At 36.8% G+C, this 16,296-nt stretch overlaps 1 protein-coding gene across 1 annotated transcript in view; it reads left to right on the forward strand.

Moving 5' to 3' along the window:
- The window catches only part of chn2 (chimerin 2), a 38,569-nt gene that overhangs the window by 3,295 nt on the left and 18,978 nt on the right, over nt 1-16,296 (forward strand). Inside the window, exon 2 of the mRNA XM_079444679.1 lies at nt 14,152-14,190. Coding sequence (XP_079300805.1) covers nt 14,152-14,190 — 39 coding nt within the window. The remainder of the gene's footprint in view (nt 1-14,151; nt 14,191-16,296) is intronic.

The following is a 16,296-nucleotide window of genomic DNA, read 5'->3' on the forward strand; positions in this document are numbered from 1 at the left end:
ATCAAGCCAAGCCATGTCTCTCCGTGGTCGCCATCCATTCCCAAATAAATTATCTTGCATGCATGTTGCTGAAAAAGCAGAAGCGCACTGCGGCCACGAGGCCTGCAGAAGGCAGGGAGTCTTTTCAGCCTGAGGTAAGGAGAGCTGTCATTAGCTCCATGCCCCCGGTGTAATCATCGGATGCCGTATACCGCGCCTCTACCAGGCTCGCCGTGTCTGTCACAGGAGTATCATGATGTTAGAAAAACACTTTTTTGCCAGAAACTTTGTTTCATCTAGTTTGGGTGCATGTAACACGCACATTCTGCTTTATATTAGCCAAGAACAGGGCTGTAAACAAATGCAGGGCAGACTGGCGAGATGGATGCCACTCGGCTCAGCTCTTCTGACTTCAAAGGCCAGTTCGAGCTTTGATGTTTCCCTAAAGGAAAACTGGGGCTGCAGCTCAGAGCTGCAAGCTTGTGAGTGTTTCAGAAATGATGAAGTTGAAATTATGGGTGATTTCATGGGTTTGTGCTGATTTGATTTATTTTAATCTGAAGGGGTGGTGTTGGTTTAAGCTTGGGGCACTTGACCAGAAGGTCGCTGGTTTAATCCCGATAAGGAGGGACTCGCTTCTTCATTGTACCCTTGGGAAAGACATTTAACCCCAGATTGCTCCAGACAGATTGTCCCGGCCATAAGTGCACTTTAGTAAGTCACATTGGATAAGACTTCAGATAAAAGCATCTGCTAAAAGACTACTTACACACTTATGAATCTGCGAGGGGTTCATTCTTTTAAAGTCAAAGTGCAACAGCATTTACAATTGTACTTCTGTAATCTGGCTTTTATGTGGTTTAATCATTGTCATAAGTAAGAAAATATTTTCGTTACATCTTGAACATCTTGAACGTACTTAAAGGGATAGTTCACCCAAAAATGAAAATTCTGTCATTAATTACTCACCCTCATGTTGTTCCAAACCTGTAAGACCTTCATTCATCTTCAGAACACAAATTAAGAGCACAAAGAAAACAAAAATAACGACTTTATTCAACAATTCGTCTTCTCTGCGTCACCCTATAGCACCATTTTTGAGAGTATCACATTCGTAAACAATGTATGCTGTTCTGTGTCAGCGCCACCTTTTTCAACCAGTTTTCTATTTTAATATATTTTTTTAATGTATTCTTAAGCAGCCACTAGTTTTTAGTGTCACATGATCCACAGAATTCATTTACATATTTCTTATTATTTTCAGCGTTGAAAAGATATTTGTGGAAATCATTATTAATTTTTTGAGGATTCTTTGATGAATAGGACATTCAAAATAACTTTTATAACATCTTTATTGTCGCTTTTGATACATTTATTATATATATTTTATTATACATTTGGCATATTTATATATACTGTGCATTCTATATGTGTGTGTGTGTGTTTAATGTGTAATATATACAATAAGAAAATACATTTAAATTCTTTTTGGTGTATTCAAGTCACTGTATTTTTACATTTTTGAATACATTAGTAGATTTGGACCAAAACAATGCATTTTGTCATTGACCCAAAAATGGTTCTTTTTGATTTCATATTGACTGCCGTCTGTGCTTAGTCATAGTCATCTTGAGAGCTATGTCTGTTTTCTGTGTTCTTCTGGTTCACTGGAGTTAAGATGGAGTGAATGCGAGTTCTACAACAGGAACAGATCACATGATTGAAAGCTCTGGTAACTCACAACAGCGACTGCCTGCCTTTTACTCGACCTCTTTGCATTTTAGGCTGCAACGGATGAGGTGAAGCTCTGTTCTTAGTTCTGGAGTTGCTTAACATCAAAGTCTACAGCTAAGGAAAAAGAGAATAGAAGAACTCTTACAATCAATTCATGCGAACAAAATCACTCTTAAGCTGAAGACAGTCTGGTTAAATGTCACATAGTGGCGGTCAAGTTAAAGAACCTCGGTTTTTCAAGGTCTGTACTAAGCTGTTGCACATAGCTAAAAAAAGCATGAATGAAGGGGTGAAAGACTGAATGGAACCACAGCCTGTGATGACAGAGATGGTAAATGAGGCATGCACATCACTTAATGGCCCGAAACTGGTACTTTCTCTCCTTCACTCTTCGGAAAGCTGCTCATTATTATAATCTTGTTTTTAAAGGCTTTCATTTCTGACAGAAGCCACTGTAATACGGTCTGTTCATTAGTGGTCATCTTAATAGTTTCCATGGTTTCTCATGTGATTCCTGCTGTAGTTTTACAGTCAGTAAGTCTGAGTGTAATAAGAGGCTTATTTAAGCCTGCAGTTTTATTGGTGGATGGAGTGTTGTTGAGAACCAGAGGAGAGAAGACCGTTTTAATGCTCACCTCTTCCTGTGTCTCTGTATTTATTATTAATCACCTCTGTGGAGATCCCCATGGTGGTCATCCATCACCCTCTGGAATCACATTACCAAACAATGGATCTCCCTGCTACCAATGTGTCTGTGTGCTTGTGTACTGTAAATGTGCACGTGTGTGTGTGTGTATATGTGTGTAATCTCAGATGGCAGGCCCACTGACCCCCAGCAATCTGTTTACTCACCGTCTGATGCGTTTTGCACACAAAACTGGAAAGCACTTTCTCTATCTGGCAAGCTCTAATCTGATTGGCTTTACACAACTTCCTGGAGAATGTGTTTACAGGGCTTTTTTAGTAGTACTTTTAAGTCAGGTTGATACATGAGCACAAACATTTGTCAGTTTAGCAGAATCAAATCTTTCAACGTTTATTTTGAGACACTTTGTAGCAAGTTAAATACATATCAAAAAGAAAAAATGGTAACACTTACTCACTATTAACAAGTTGCTTATTAGCATGCAAATTACTAGCATATTGGCTGTTTATTGGTTCTTATAAAGCACATATTAATAACTTATTCTGCATGACCATATTTTAGATCCCTTAATCCTACCCCACACCTAAATCTAAAGGGATAGTTCACCCAAAAATGAAAATTACCCCATGATTTACTCAACCTCAAGCCATCCTAGGTGTATATGACTTTCTTCTTTCAGACAAATACAATCAGAGTTATATTAAAAATTGTCCTGGCTCTTCCAAGCTTTATAATGGCAGTGATTGGGTGTTGAGATTTTGAAGTCCAATAAAGTGCATCCATCCATCATTAAAAGTACTCCACATGGCTCTGAGGGGTCAATAAAGGCCTTCTGAGGTGAACTGATGCGTTTGTGTAAGAAAAATATCCATATAGCATTTAAAACTTTATAAACCATAATCTCTAGCTTCTGCTAACTGTTGTACTCACGTTCACGAGAGAGTGGCGTTCCAGCAGATGATGTAAGATGTTTTTAAAAATAACTCCAATTGTGTTTGTCTGAAAAAAGAAAGTTATATACATCTAGGATGGCTTGTGGGTGAGTAAATTATAGGGTAATTTTCATTTTTGGGTGAACTATCCCTTTAATAACTACCCTACTAACTATTAATAATCAGCAAATTAGAAATTAGGCAAAAGATGTAGTTAATAGTAAGAATTGGTCCCCAAACTGAAGTGTGACTAAAAAAAAATATATTTTGCTTTATTTTCTAAATTTTGCTTTATGGACAGAAATTCTTACAGCTAACTTACAATTATTATTATTTTTATTATTAAATTATATTATTATTGTGTATGATCATTAATAATTTTGATGATGATTATTAATATTTTTATAGATTAAAATTATTGTATAATCATTAAAAAATATTTTAATATTACTGTATAATCATTTTTAAATAAACATGTAAATAAACAATTTTCAGGTGCTTGTTTGTAGGCCATCACATAAGTAAGCACCACCTTCATTCCTTCAATAAAAACTCAATATGCTTTTTTGATTATTGAAGAATTTAATCTGTGACCAATAAAAGTTTGATTCTTTCATGTTTTAGTTATCATAATAAATGTCATAAATGAACACGACTTCTACTTCTAAGCCTAAGTGCAATCGCCATAAGTAAAAAGCTAAACGTAGGCTTAACGAACTACACCACGGTCATATGACCGTTTAAGCTCCATTAACGTCACCTCCATTAAGATTCTGACAACTCTTTAGTCTTTATTTAGAAATAATTCTAAACATAATGGGTCTGCAAAAGCAGACTAGTAAGTAGATGAGTTTTCTAGTTCGGTATAACTGCTAACTTGCTTCCAGGTTTTGGCCTACAGAAAGCACTCTAGTAAACTCTCTGGATGGTTAAAATGTCAGTCAGACTATCCCTTCCTTCATAAGTGGGCAGTGTTTGGTAATAATAAAATGCATTGTAGACCAGACATTGTATACTGTTTGTCTACGTGAGACTGTGTGTGTGTGTGTGTGTGTGTGTTTCCTTTGCCAATCAGAAGTGAGGGGCTTCCAAGAGTACATGCGCTTGTATGTGCACACACACAATCAAACAAAGGCATACAGCCTTACAGGAAAATACCCAAACCCACCCTCACTTGCATGCAGTGTTACAGGATAAACACACTTCATCTTGCCTTCCCTCATGATTGCTCCGTCTGATGCCTCGTCTCACACATAGTCACAAAATTCTCCACATTTCTTGCCAGTTCTGTTCCTGTCTTCTCCACAGAATATCCCCACACTCTTTAGGCTCATTGTGTGAAGTGGAAGAGATGTGTGGGTTTGCATTCTGTGCCTCAGAGAGACATAGAGTCTATATAATATACCCCAGCTCTTCCAGAGCAGCATACTGTACAGATGGCCTCCCCACAGGAGCTGGAACATGTCCCCGAAAATACTGGATCAGCACTAAATGTGTGTGTATTGCATATTCACATATGTGTGTTCACTGAAACAGATGGCTGTGTGTGTGGATATGGTTTTGCCGACATTGTTGGTACCAAATGTCTCTACAGGCAGTGTTTTCTTCATAATTCGTTTGGGGTTTTTACACATCTAGACATCACTTGACACAACAATAATATTTTACTATAAGTCATTTCCATTTTACATGCAGAATTGACAGCTTCTTTGTGTATTGTTGCTTACAAACTAGACAGTAGATAGCAATGCAGAACTATTGTCTTTAAACAAAACAAAATAGTTGTTTTGTTCCTGAATCAGTGTCATTGAATGAATCAGTTGAAGAAAATTTTCAGCTTTCGTATTTTGTAATTTTTTTGAGGCTCTTTAATGTGTCATGACAGATCTCTGTAGCCCCTCAGTTCAAGTGGCACGTGAAACGATCATCTACTCCTCTTTACTAGTTATGGCACAAAATAAACATGAATGAACATCAGAAGATATCTTGTTTCAACTGTGGAAAGGCGTCAGTACATACAATTTTTCAAGTTTGAGTCCACCAACATTAATCTACTCTTCTGTCTGGTTTGTTTGTCGGACAAAATGGCAGATTTGTCATTATGATTGGTCAGATTGCCTGTCAATCAGGCTCCTTGCAAAGAGTGAATTGACCCTTCACAAAGATCCACCCTCCTTAGTTACTGTCCTCCTTAGTTACTATCTCCGACAAACAATGCCGCACCCTTAGCAGTGGGCAGCCATTTATGCTGCAGTGCCTGGGGAGCAGTTGGGGGTTCGGGGCCTTGCTCACCTCAGTCGTGGTATTGAGGGAGGAGAGAGCGCTGGTTATTCACTCCCCCCACCTACAATTCCTGCCGGACCTGAGACTCAAACTTGCAACCTTTGGATTACGATTCCGACTGTCTAACCATTAGGCCACGACTTCCCCACATGTGGGCAAGCAGTCTGTATTGATACTGGCACAAAACCTGTTTCATTCCTATAACTGAAATAAATAACAATATCCTGTAGTTAAGTAAAATGTTGATAAGTAAGATGCTGATTCAGTAATCGCTATGATGGTTTCAGATGAGTGAAGGATTCAGACTGATTCAAACCAGTCTTTTTTAATGATTCATTAAAAGAGTCATTACCTTGAAACAGCATAACTTTCTAGTATCCTGTTCCAAATTTAGCCTGTGTTTTTGATTCACTAAAAAGAAACCATCATAAACCATGTTTGTGAATCAAGCAGTGCTTGCCGCCAGCGAGGACAACTCAATAAAAAGATGTTTCTTGGCAGTATATATTTTAATTGCCTCACATTCAATAAACATTCACATAAGGCTAACATTATTTGTTTTTTGCCATGGCCCTGTAAATGCTGTTGCTATTGACAAGGAAACACTGCTCACTGCTCCTATTGTAGGGACCAGCCAATTGTTTAGCTGTAAGCATTAGAAATCGTATCATATATGTAAAAATAATAGAAGTCAAAGTAGAATATATAGTAATCGAATGATACTGTATGTGTGTATGTGAGGGTGTTGGGATTAGTATATTTTGTCATGAGGTTTTATTAAGGTCGTGTTCCTCTGCATGTAGATATTTTAGACGGGGTGTTCATTTGAAGTACATACTGCTAGTGTGCATCTGCATTTCTATGTGTGTTTTGCCCTAAGGAAGCCTGTTCCCTCTCATCCGCTGAGCTTTAATTTGTGTGAGAGATAAGAGTCTGCCCAAGAAAGTGGGAGCTGTGAGGGTGTGTGTGAGCTGCAGATAGTCGTCCAATTCTCCATCTCAAAGCAGCTTTTACGCTCTCAGAATCTTCTAAGCAACCAAATCTTTCCTGCTCCAGCCTGAAATCAACAGCAACTGACATTTAACATTACCCAGCCTGTAAAATATTACCTCAAATGGATGCCTGTGCTATAGCGCTACGAAGGAGTTGAATATGATGAGAGCTTTTGCAGCATATCTCCAACAATTTGTCCTTGGCACATTGTAATCAGATTCATCTAGTCTGTTTTTTCAGTAATGGCAAACATTCCTCACAGATTGCCTGTAGCATTCAGGCAGGAAATTTGCTTAATTAAAAGCCTTTTCTCCAGAGGACGGCAGCAACTCTGGTGTCTAATCAAGAAAGATGCCGTTTGATATTGTACAGTATCTTTCAGTCACATCCTTTCATAGCCTTCACAAAGCACAACCTTCACCATTCTAATAACACTGACTGCAATATTCTTCCTATTCAGGCTTTTTGAAGCTTTTGTTCCCTATTAATTGACATACTGCAAGTAGCCAGGAGTGTTTTGTGAATAGGCGGTCTGCACCTCCTGACCCTGAAGCTTCCTCCATCAGTGTTCTCCAGGCTCTCTGTTAGATCCAGCGATAGTGAAAAGAAAGCACCTGGCAGATCACCAAAAGAAATCACATTTTCCAAATGAGCCACTGAAGAATAATTAATTTTTTGTATTGTTTGCAGCAAGCCAGCACCACAGCGCTCCAACAGACAATACAACTTCATTCTAATCCAAACATACGATCACATAAACACAGATTGAAAGCTAATCCATCTCACTTGAATACTGTAAAGGGGATACTGGGCCAATTAAAGGAATAGTTCAGCCAAAAATTGGAATTTGCTGAAAAAGTACTCACCCTAAGGTCATCCAAGATGTAGATGAATTTGTTTCTTCATTAGTAGCAATATATCACTTGCTCACCAATGGATCCTATGCAGTGAATGGGTGCCGTGAGAATGAGAGAATGAAAACATTACAATAAACCACAAGTAATCCACACGACTGAAGCTTGATTTAAGATTTTTTTGAAAGTCGTCTATGCAAAATATTGCTTACTCCAGTGAAAAGGTCTTGTCTGATTCGGGTGAGAAATATGCACAATCAAGCACAGTTCAAAACAGTTTCACTGAAGAAAGTGTTATTTTGGATTATGGACCCATGATTCACTTTAAACAAGAACTCAGCTCCGCATGTGCTGTGAGTTATCATGCTTTTGGGAACAAAACATCACCATCTTCCCAAACTTGTAATGAGAAACTCTTATAAACTGGCTGTTGTCAACAAAAGAGAAGCTTAAAGGGCCCCCTGTGGTTTGGTTTAACATTTGGAAATGAATAACATGTAACAGCCATATTCATTCGTATTGCAATTTAACCATTGTACAGTAATATACAGTGTGTGTATATATATATATATATATATATAGATAGATAGATAGATAGATAGATAGATAGATAGATAGATAGATAGATTTTTTATATAAATACTTGATTTTTTTTGTTAGTAATAGTAATATTAAATAGTAATATTTCTTATTTCCTATTTCTTATTTCTTCACTTTTGTTCACTTCTATCTTTAATGAGTCCCTTGCTACCTCCGTGGTTCCCACCTCATTCAAAAAATCCATCATTATCCCTGTGCCTAAGAACAATAAACCCTCTTGCCTGAATGACTATCGCCCAGTTGCCCTCACATCTATAGTCATGAAGGTTTTTGAGAGACTTGTAAAGAGCCACATCTGCTCCTTCATCCCTGATACTTTGGACCCCCTTCAGTTTGCCCAAATAGATCCACTGACGATGCCATCTCTCACGTCCTCCACTCTTCCCTCACACACTTGGAAAGCAACAATGGGAATTATGTAAGGCTGCTATTCATTGACTATAGCTCAGCTTTCAACACTATAGTCCCCATCAAGCTGGCTTCTAAACTCACAGACCTCGGCCTAAACTCCTCACTGTGACTGGATTCAAGACTTCCTCACCGGCAGACCTCAAGTGGTGAAAGTTGGCCAGTTCACCTCAAACTCCATCACTCTTAACATAGGAGCCCCACAGGGCTGTGTCCTGAGTCCCCTGCTTTACTCTCTCTACACGCATGACTGCGTGTCCTCTCACAGCTCCACATATATTATCAAATTCGCTGATGATACTGTGGTTCTGGGCCTCATCTCCAACAACGATGAGACCGCATACTTGGATGAGGTAGAGAGACTCACATCATGGTGCCAGGACAACTGTCTCTCTCTGAATGTGAGCAAAACTAAAGAGCTGATCATGGACTTTAGGAAGAGACAGCAGCAGCCCTACACTCCTCTTATGATCAGTGGGATCCCTGTGGAGAGGGTGAGTAGCTTCAAGTACCTCGGTGTAAACATCTCCGAGAACCTGACTTGGACTACACACATCCAAACACAGGTTAAGAAAGCCAGGCAAAGACTGTACCATCTGCGTCAGCTGAGGAAATTCAGGGTCTCACCAGCAATCCTGAAAACTTTCTATTCAGGGACCATAGAAAGTGTATTGACTCAGTGCATCTCAGTGTGGTATGGAAACAGCTCCAATCAGGACTGCAAAGCACTACAGAGAGTTGTGCGCTTAGCTGAACGCATCTCAGGGTCTGCTCTCCCCTCTCTGTAGGACATCTGCCTCAAACGCTGCAAAAATAGAGCTGTTTAAATCATCAAGGACTCAAATCACCCTGGTAACCATCTATTCACTTTGCTTCCATCTGGTAAGCGCTTCCGTAGCCTGATGGCAAAAACTGAGAGACTTAGGAGGAGCTTCTTCCCCCAGGCCATCAGGCTCCTAAACTCTAACTCTGTGTCATAACATCACTTGACTCCATGTAAATATCACCATATCAATAAGCTATTCATAATTGTTTCTCTACCTCATATTGCTGATATTGCTGCTATTTAAATTCCCTGTACAACTTTTTTGCACATTCCTCTTTATTACTATTTAAGTCAACTTGTACTGACCTGCACATTTATATTTACATTTTTTATCTTTTTATTTTATATATATATATATATATATATATATATATATATATATATATATATATATATATATATATATATATATATATATATATATATATATATATATATATTATTATTATTTTTATTTTATTTTTTTCTACTTTTCTTTTTCTTAATATTTGTATTCTATATAATTGCACTGTCCTTGGAGCGGACCTGACCTACATTTCACTGCTGGTTATACTCTGCATCATTGTGTATGTGACATAAAAAATATTGAATCTTATATTGTTTTGATGTTATTTTTATTTATTAAAGAATATCAATATTTTATTTATTAGGAATAATATATATATATATATATATATATATATATATATATATATATATATATATATATATATATATATATATATATAATAAAATCACAGTTTTTTCCTACAAACAATCCAATGGAAGCCCATTTCCACCACTGAAAACAATAGAAAAAGGTAATTGTTACTCTTTATCACACAATTTTGCCTTTTTTTCTCACAATTGTGAGTTATAAAGTCAGAATTATGAGATATAAACTGGAAATTCTGACTTTTTTTTTTTTGCAATTGTGCATTTATATCTCACAATTCTCAGAAAAAAGTCAGAATTTCCAGTTTATATCTCATAATTCTGACTTTATAACTCACAATTGTGAGGAAAAAAGGCAAAATTGTGTGATAAAGAGTAACAATTACCTTTTTCTATTGAGATAGATGTTGCAATTCCTTTTTTTAAATGTTCTTATTCAGTTGTGGAAATGGGCTTCCATAGTAGCTATACAAACCTGAGGTTTTTGTTGTTTTTTCAGACGAATCACAGTTACATTTTATCCCCAAATCATGTAGCCCTACTTCAAAATATCCTCTGGATCTTCTCAGAGTGTCTTCTGGAATGACATGAGGCACAGTTTATTACAGAATTATAATTTTTTGGTGAACTATTCCTTTAAATATTTAAATTGTGCCTCCGTATTTTGTCCTGCACTGCTGCCTGCATGTAAAATGTTTTGCTTCACTCTGCTTCATGAATTACAAAGGAGACCAGCAAAACATAAATCCAAACCTCAGCCAACATTTAAACCTCGCCATATCATCGTCTTCCAGAAAGAAAAAGCACTAAATCGCTTGATGTTCTTGCTAAATGTTCTCCTTGCAAACACATGCCAAAGCCTCAAACCATGCAGTCCTTTCATTTTGGCCCAGCATAGCGATTGCCTTTTTTTTCCCAAGTAAAGGCATTCTGGTAATCTTAGCTTGGCAGCTCAGTTTTATGTGTGCTTTTCACCTGTGGCTCTATAAGCATACTTGACACAATTGTTTTTGAATTTTGACAAGACGTATATACAGAGTGAGCCCATGTTGTTTAACAGTTGTTGTATGTTTGGTTGTAGCGGGTTTGGATGGAGCGCTGTGTGTGTTGTGGTTTTGGACTTTGAGCTTGTGTTTGGTTATGAGCGTGTAGGCAGGGAGGAAATGCTGACTGGCCTCAGTAAAGTGCTGACAGTAAAAGAGTGCCTGAAATAAGACATGGATCCATAGAGACCAGCACGTATTCAAGGAAGAGAAGAAAACACACATTGATTTGCTAAAACAAAACAACTGCTACTACTTTCCAATCTATCTGTCTTATTTTATCTACTTCTGCCTTTACACAAGATCACACATTTACTCATTTTGAACTTTCACACACTTTCCAGGGCTGTATAATGCTATTCTCAACTCAGACACACACACACGATGTGTGTGTCATTGCTAGTTTTTCCAAGATTGATCAGAGGTTCAGGTACTTTTTTGGATGAGGAAATGCTGATGCGCCACGGTCTGGTGTATTGCTCACACATGCTGGTGATTTATGAAATGACTGTCTTTGTCTTATTGCCAAATTTCTGTTTATGGGTTTGTGTTACTGTCAGGCCTACTTTACATACTAATATTGATTCGCTAGAAGCCTGTCTGGCTAGACTGTGAAAGCACTGAGAGGAACTGTTGTGATTAATTCCTGAAAATCCTGTTTTATTTATTTATTTTACTATTGATGCTTTCAGGCTTCTGTATTTGGACTTCAGAGAATGACTCGAGAATAATTTAATGAGCGGTTTGACAGATTTTATACTGTTTACTGTGGGATCGGTAATAATAAATTAATGCTTAGGGCTGCCAATCAATTTAAAAATTAATTTCATGATATGCTGGATGTTCATGTGCAATTATTCATATATCAACTGATAAACAAGATAATTAAGATAAAATTAAGATAATTTAATTGAGTAAACAAGCAAATATTATATATTAAATATAAGTATAACATTTAAAAACATTTATATGCATTTAAAATATATTAACTTCTGTAAAGCATGACAAAAGATAAAAACATAATGATTTAAAATGTCCTTTAAAGTAAAAAAAAATGTAACATTATTTCAAAGTGCACTTAAATGTTTTAAGAAACTGTCATGAAAGTGAGCCCTCTCTAAGTACACTAATGTGGCCTTTCATTTAATAAATATTATATAAATATTTAAATGTTGAGGCACTTTTTTCACAGGAGACAGTCCACAGCTGTCCAGTCTGTGCTGTTTTTGTTGGTCTTTGGTGTTAATATGCATCATATGGGCATTTAAAATGCATCAAGACCCCTGCAAACAGTTTTAAATCTAACAACGTGTCCTGTGTGAATGGGTCCTTACTCACTCAGTGTGGTTTTTAGTAGCAGCTGGACCTGCATTGACTGCAGAATTCCCAAACCCATGCTCTGCACTGGTACTTTAAGCTTAAATTGCTCAGATGGTAGAAAAATGTGCATAACTTGCATATAGTTCAAGTGATTAAATATGTTAATTTCTTATCTCATTTTTTTTAAATAATTTTCTGCACTTAATGAACATGTTAAATTAACTGTAATTAATTGCAAGGTGTTCTACCATTTTAAACGGTCTTCTCTGGGAATACAGGACTGCTATTCTGATTAGTATGCATAATGTATGCAAATGAACCTGCATATCCAGACTGCCTGTTCATAAGCCAAACTGAAACCTGTCAGGCTCTTACTTGAATTTCTTAGAGAAATGACTTGCTTACTTTAAGTGCTTCTTCACCATTCATTTATCGCACCTTGTTTAGAGACTATTTACCATAATGTTATTTGAAGTTAGATTGAGACAGCTGGAACACAGAATTTTCCAACTAATTTACAAACTATACAGAATGGAGCTGTATTTGGGTGTTGCATGTCAATAACAATAGAAGAGTATATAAATAGCATCTTATCTCATATCTCCAATTTACTCACCCTCGGGCCATCCAAGATGTAGACGAGGTGTTTTCTTAATCAGGACAGATATGGAGAGGGTTATCATTGCTTCACTTGCTCACCAGTGGATCCTCTGCAGTGAATGGGTGCCGTCAGAATGAGAGTCCAAAAAGCTGCTAAAAACATCACAATAATCAACAAATAATCCATATGTGTCCAGTCCATCAGTAAACGTCTTGTGAAATGAAAAGCTGCGTGTTTGTATGAAACAAATCCATCATAAAGAAGTTTTAACTTCAAACTGTTGTTTCTGGCTAAAATACGAGTTGTCTATCCATAATATCGCTTTTGCCAGGGAAAAAGTTGTCTCCTCTGAATTAGGAGAGAAATATGCACAGATCAAGCACCATTTTCAAGAGAGAACAGTCCAAAACAGTTCTAAACAAATATGTTGGTGGATTTTGATGTGAGAGGACAACAGAAGAAGTGATATTATGGATGATGGATTCTTGGATTTCTATTACAAACACAGATTTTCACTTCATAAATCACTAAAGTCATTTGAATTATGTGTGGATTATTGTGTTTTTAGCAGCTGTTTAGACTCTCATTGTGACGGCACCCATTCACTGCAAAGGATCCACTGGTGAGCAAGTGATATATAATTGTCAATTTCTCCCAATCTGTTCCAGTGAAGATCTGAAGAAATAAACTCATGCACATCTTGGATAATCTGAGGGTGTGTAAATTGTCAGCAGATTTTCATATTTGGATGAACTATTCCTTTATTATGTGAAACTGTGAAAAAGATTATCGCTTCATTTCATCTGCCCATGTTCCAAAACAACTAGATATCTAAATATGCAATTAATTGTGATTCATTTAATCAATTTGTCTGCATGTATTGTTATTAATTTGATTCAGTTGTATAATTGATTGACAGCCCGTGTGTTTTTAATTTAAAAAACATTTGCTGCTTCATGATGGAAGGGCTCTATGTGTGTATTTTACTTGTTGTAAAGTGTTTAAAGTGTTAAAACATGTACACCCCTGAGGGGATTGTACAAGGAAGGATTATGTTGTTAGCCATGCGCATTACACATCACAGCTTACAGAACAACTTAACATTAATGTAACAATGTAATAACCTTGGATCACAGCCACTTTCTAACCTGACAGGAAATATCATGCACCGTGTTAAGTGAGAACAAGCTGACAAGAGATGGTTATATTAACACATGTTTGTAGCACATAACAGAAGACATCCTGACATTGTTTTATTATCTTTTCCTTTTTCTGTAGATCCTGAAGATTATCAGCCACCGATATGGAAATCATACTGTAAGTGTTTTAATGTGTTTTTTAACATTATACACATTCAGTTGGCTTGTTGCATCATGGGAATCTGGTCTGGCACAGGAGCAATTGTAGAATACTTTTATTCTGAAGGTCTCCCTGGCCAGTAATCATTATCTCAAATTTTTGTAGCCCATGCCACGATTCAACTCATTTTCCCTCGCAATCACTCCCACTGTGCAGTATTTTTAGAGCAGGCCCCGTCCTTGTCATTCTGGTGGACGTTGTCCAGAACCCACTGCTTGTTCTGAGCTTCTTTGACAAAAACTTGGCATCGCTGTCAGATGCCTTCCTGCTTCCTGTGAAGAAAAATCTGAGTAGTGAGGCCAGACTCTGTCTGTGCTCGGACTGCAGCGGCCAATTGCTACTCTCTGTGATGAGCAGCTTTTAATGAAGCCATCAAGAGAAGGTCACGTCCATGTTGAGCTGAAGTATCCCTGCACATCTGCTGCTGTTTTTGAGCCGCGTTAATAATTTCACTAGTGCTGCTCTCTTCACACTGATCTAAATATTCAACTTTTCTTTATTACAGAACTAATTGGTTGAGATTGATAATATACTGCCTAGTCCTCTAGTCAATATGCTTCCATGATACATTTTTTTTTCTAATACATTGTGTAAATACAAACGTTATCAGCAATGCAATTTGGGTTAAAATGTTTTATTGAAAAATTAACATAAATTTTTTTAACGATTTTCCTCAAACCTTGAATGCACAACTTAATCATAAATGTATTTTTCAATGTAAAAAAGTATATAGTAATGTATAGATATAAACTATATAGTAGTTTTTTACAAGTATCATAAATTATTAATTAATATTTTGTTTTAGAGAAGTCATCCCACATAACAATTTAAGTGGAAAAACTTTTGTCATATAATAAGCAGTGAAGCAGTTGTATTAAAGTATTTGTTTCCATGTAATAATAAAGATGCCAAACTACTTAATCATGCTTTCTTTACAAGAATTTTCATTTTCTTTACATGAATTATTATGATATCAGCACAGTTGTATCAACAAGACTTCTTGTTTTTCTTTATGCCCTCCAATAGTATCAGAAGTATTTGAATGCTGAATTTTAAAACATGTTCATCATAAAAGAGATGTATTCAAGAATATGTATGAATAGCATTTTAATGTATTTCTGGGCAGAAAATTGAATGTCACATCAGAAATCCAAATATTTCTAATTCATTAATTTATTTTTAATTTCATTTTTTTCTGTTTTACTGTGTTCAAACACATAAAAATCATTGAAAGAGCGAGATGGAGGTGCAATGTAGTACCTTTATTAATTTGTATAGTGCCAAATTTACACTACAAATGTGGCACAGAAGCGCTTCTCAAGTGGCATTTAGGCCCTAGGTGTTTTAACTGACTATTTAATGCTGCTCAGAGGTGGCTTCAATGAATTTACGCAGCAATTAGCCTACAGCTGTATACTTGATACTGGGCTGAGGTGGGACTAAGCAGGTATAATTTAGTCTGGCTTTTATGCAGCATTGCGCATTTACGCTGAATTTTGTGCCCAGAGCAGCCTTAACTCAGTTGTGGAAAGACGCCTTTAAGAGATACAGGTGTATTTTCCATTTTAGTGACGTAGCCCGTGGCTCCAAATTCAAAGTCCCCATTTTGATCATTGTGAATGAAGTAACTCGCTATCAAAGGAATGTTGTTTGCCTGTGCAAGCCGATTATTTGGGAGAGGATAACCTGAGGAATTCCTGGTATTAACCTGCATTCTCTGTACTACATTTTTAAACAAACAGGCACAATGAAAACATCAGAGCTTAACCCCCCTTAAGCTGAACACTGGCCCTTTGTGTACGCCATTCCCATATTGACCAACTGTTGGTGTTGATTTATCTGTTTGCCTCTTGCGCAGTGTTCATTTTTCAATAGCTTTACCAATATTACCCAATCCACTTTTATAATGCGTTGTAGCTTAGTCTGACAGCAGTGATAGTGGGTGTGTGTCCTCAAGCTCAGACCTAATGGATTAATGTCTAACAGGGAATGCTGTGTTTTGACATGCTCTGTATATACACCAGTATCTTACCACAGCAATATAAAGATTAGAGGTAAAATAAA

This window comes from Barbus barbus, assembly GCF_936440315.1.
Source record: "Barbus barbus genome assembly, chromosome: 21".
In the NCBI taxonomy this organism is placed as follows: domain Eukaryota; kingdom Metazoa; phylum Chordata; class Actinopteri; order Cypriniformes; family Cyprinidae; genus Barbus; species Barbus barbus.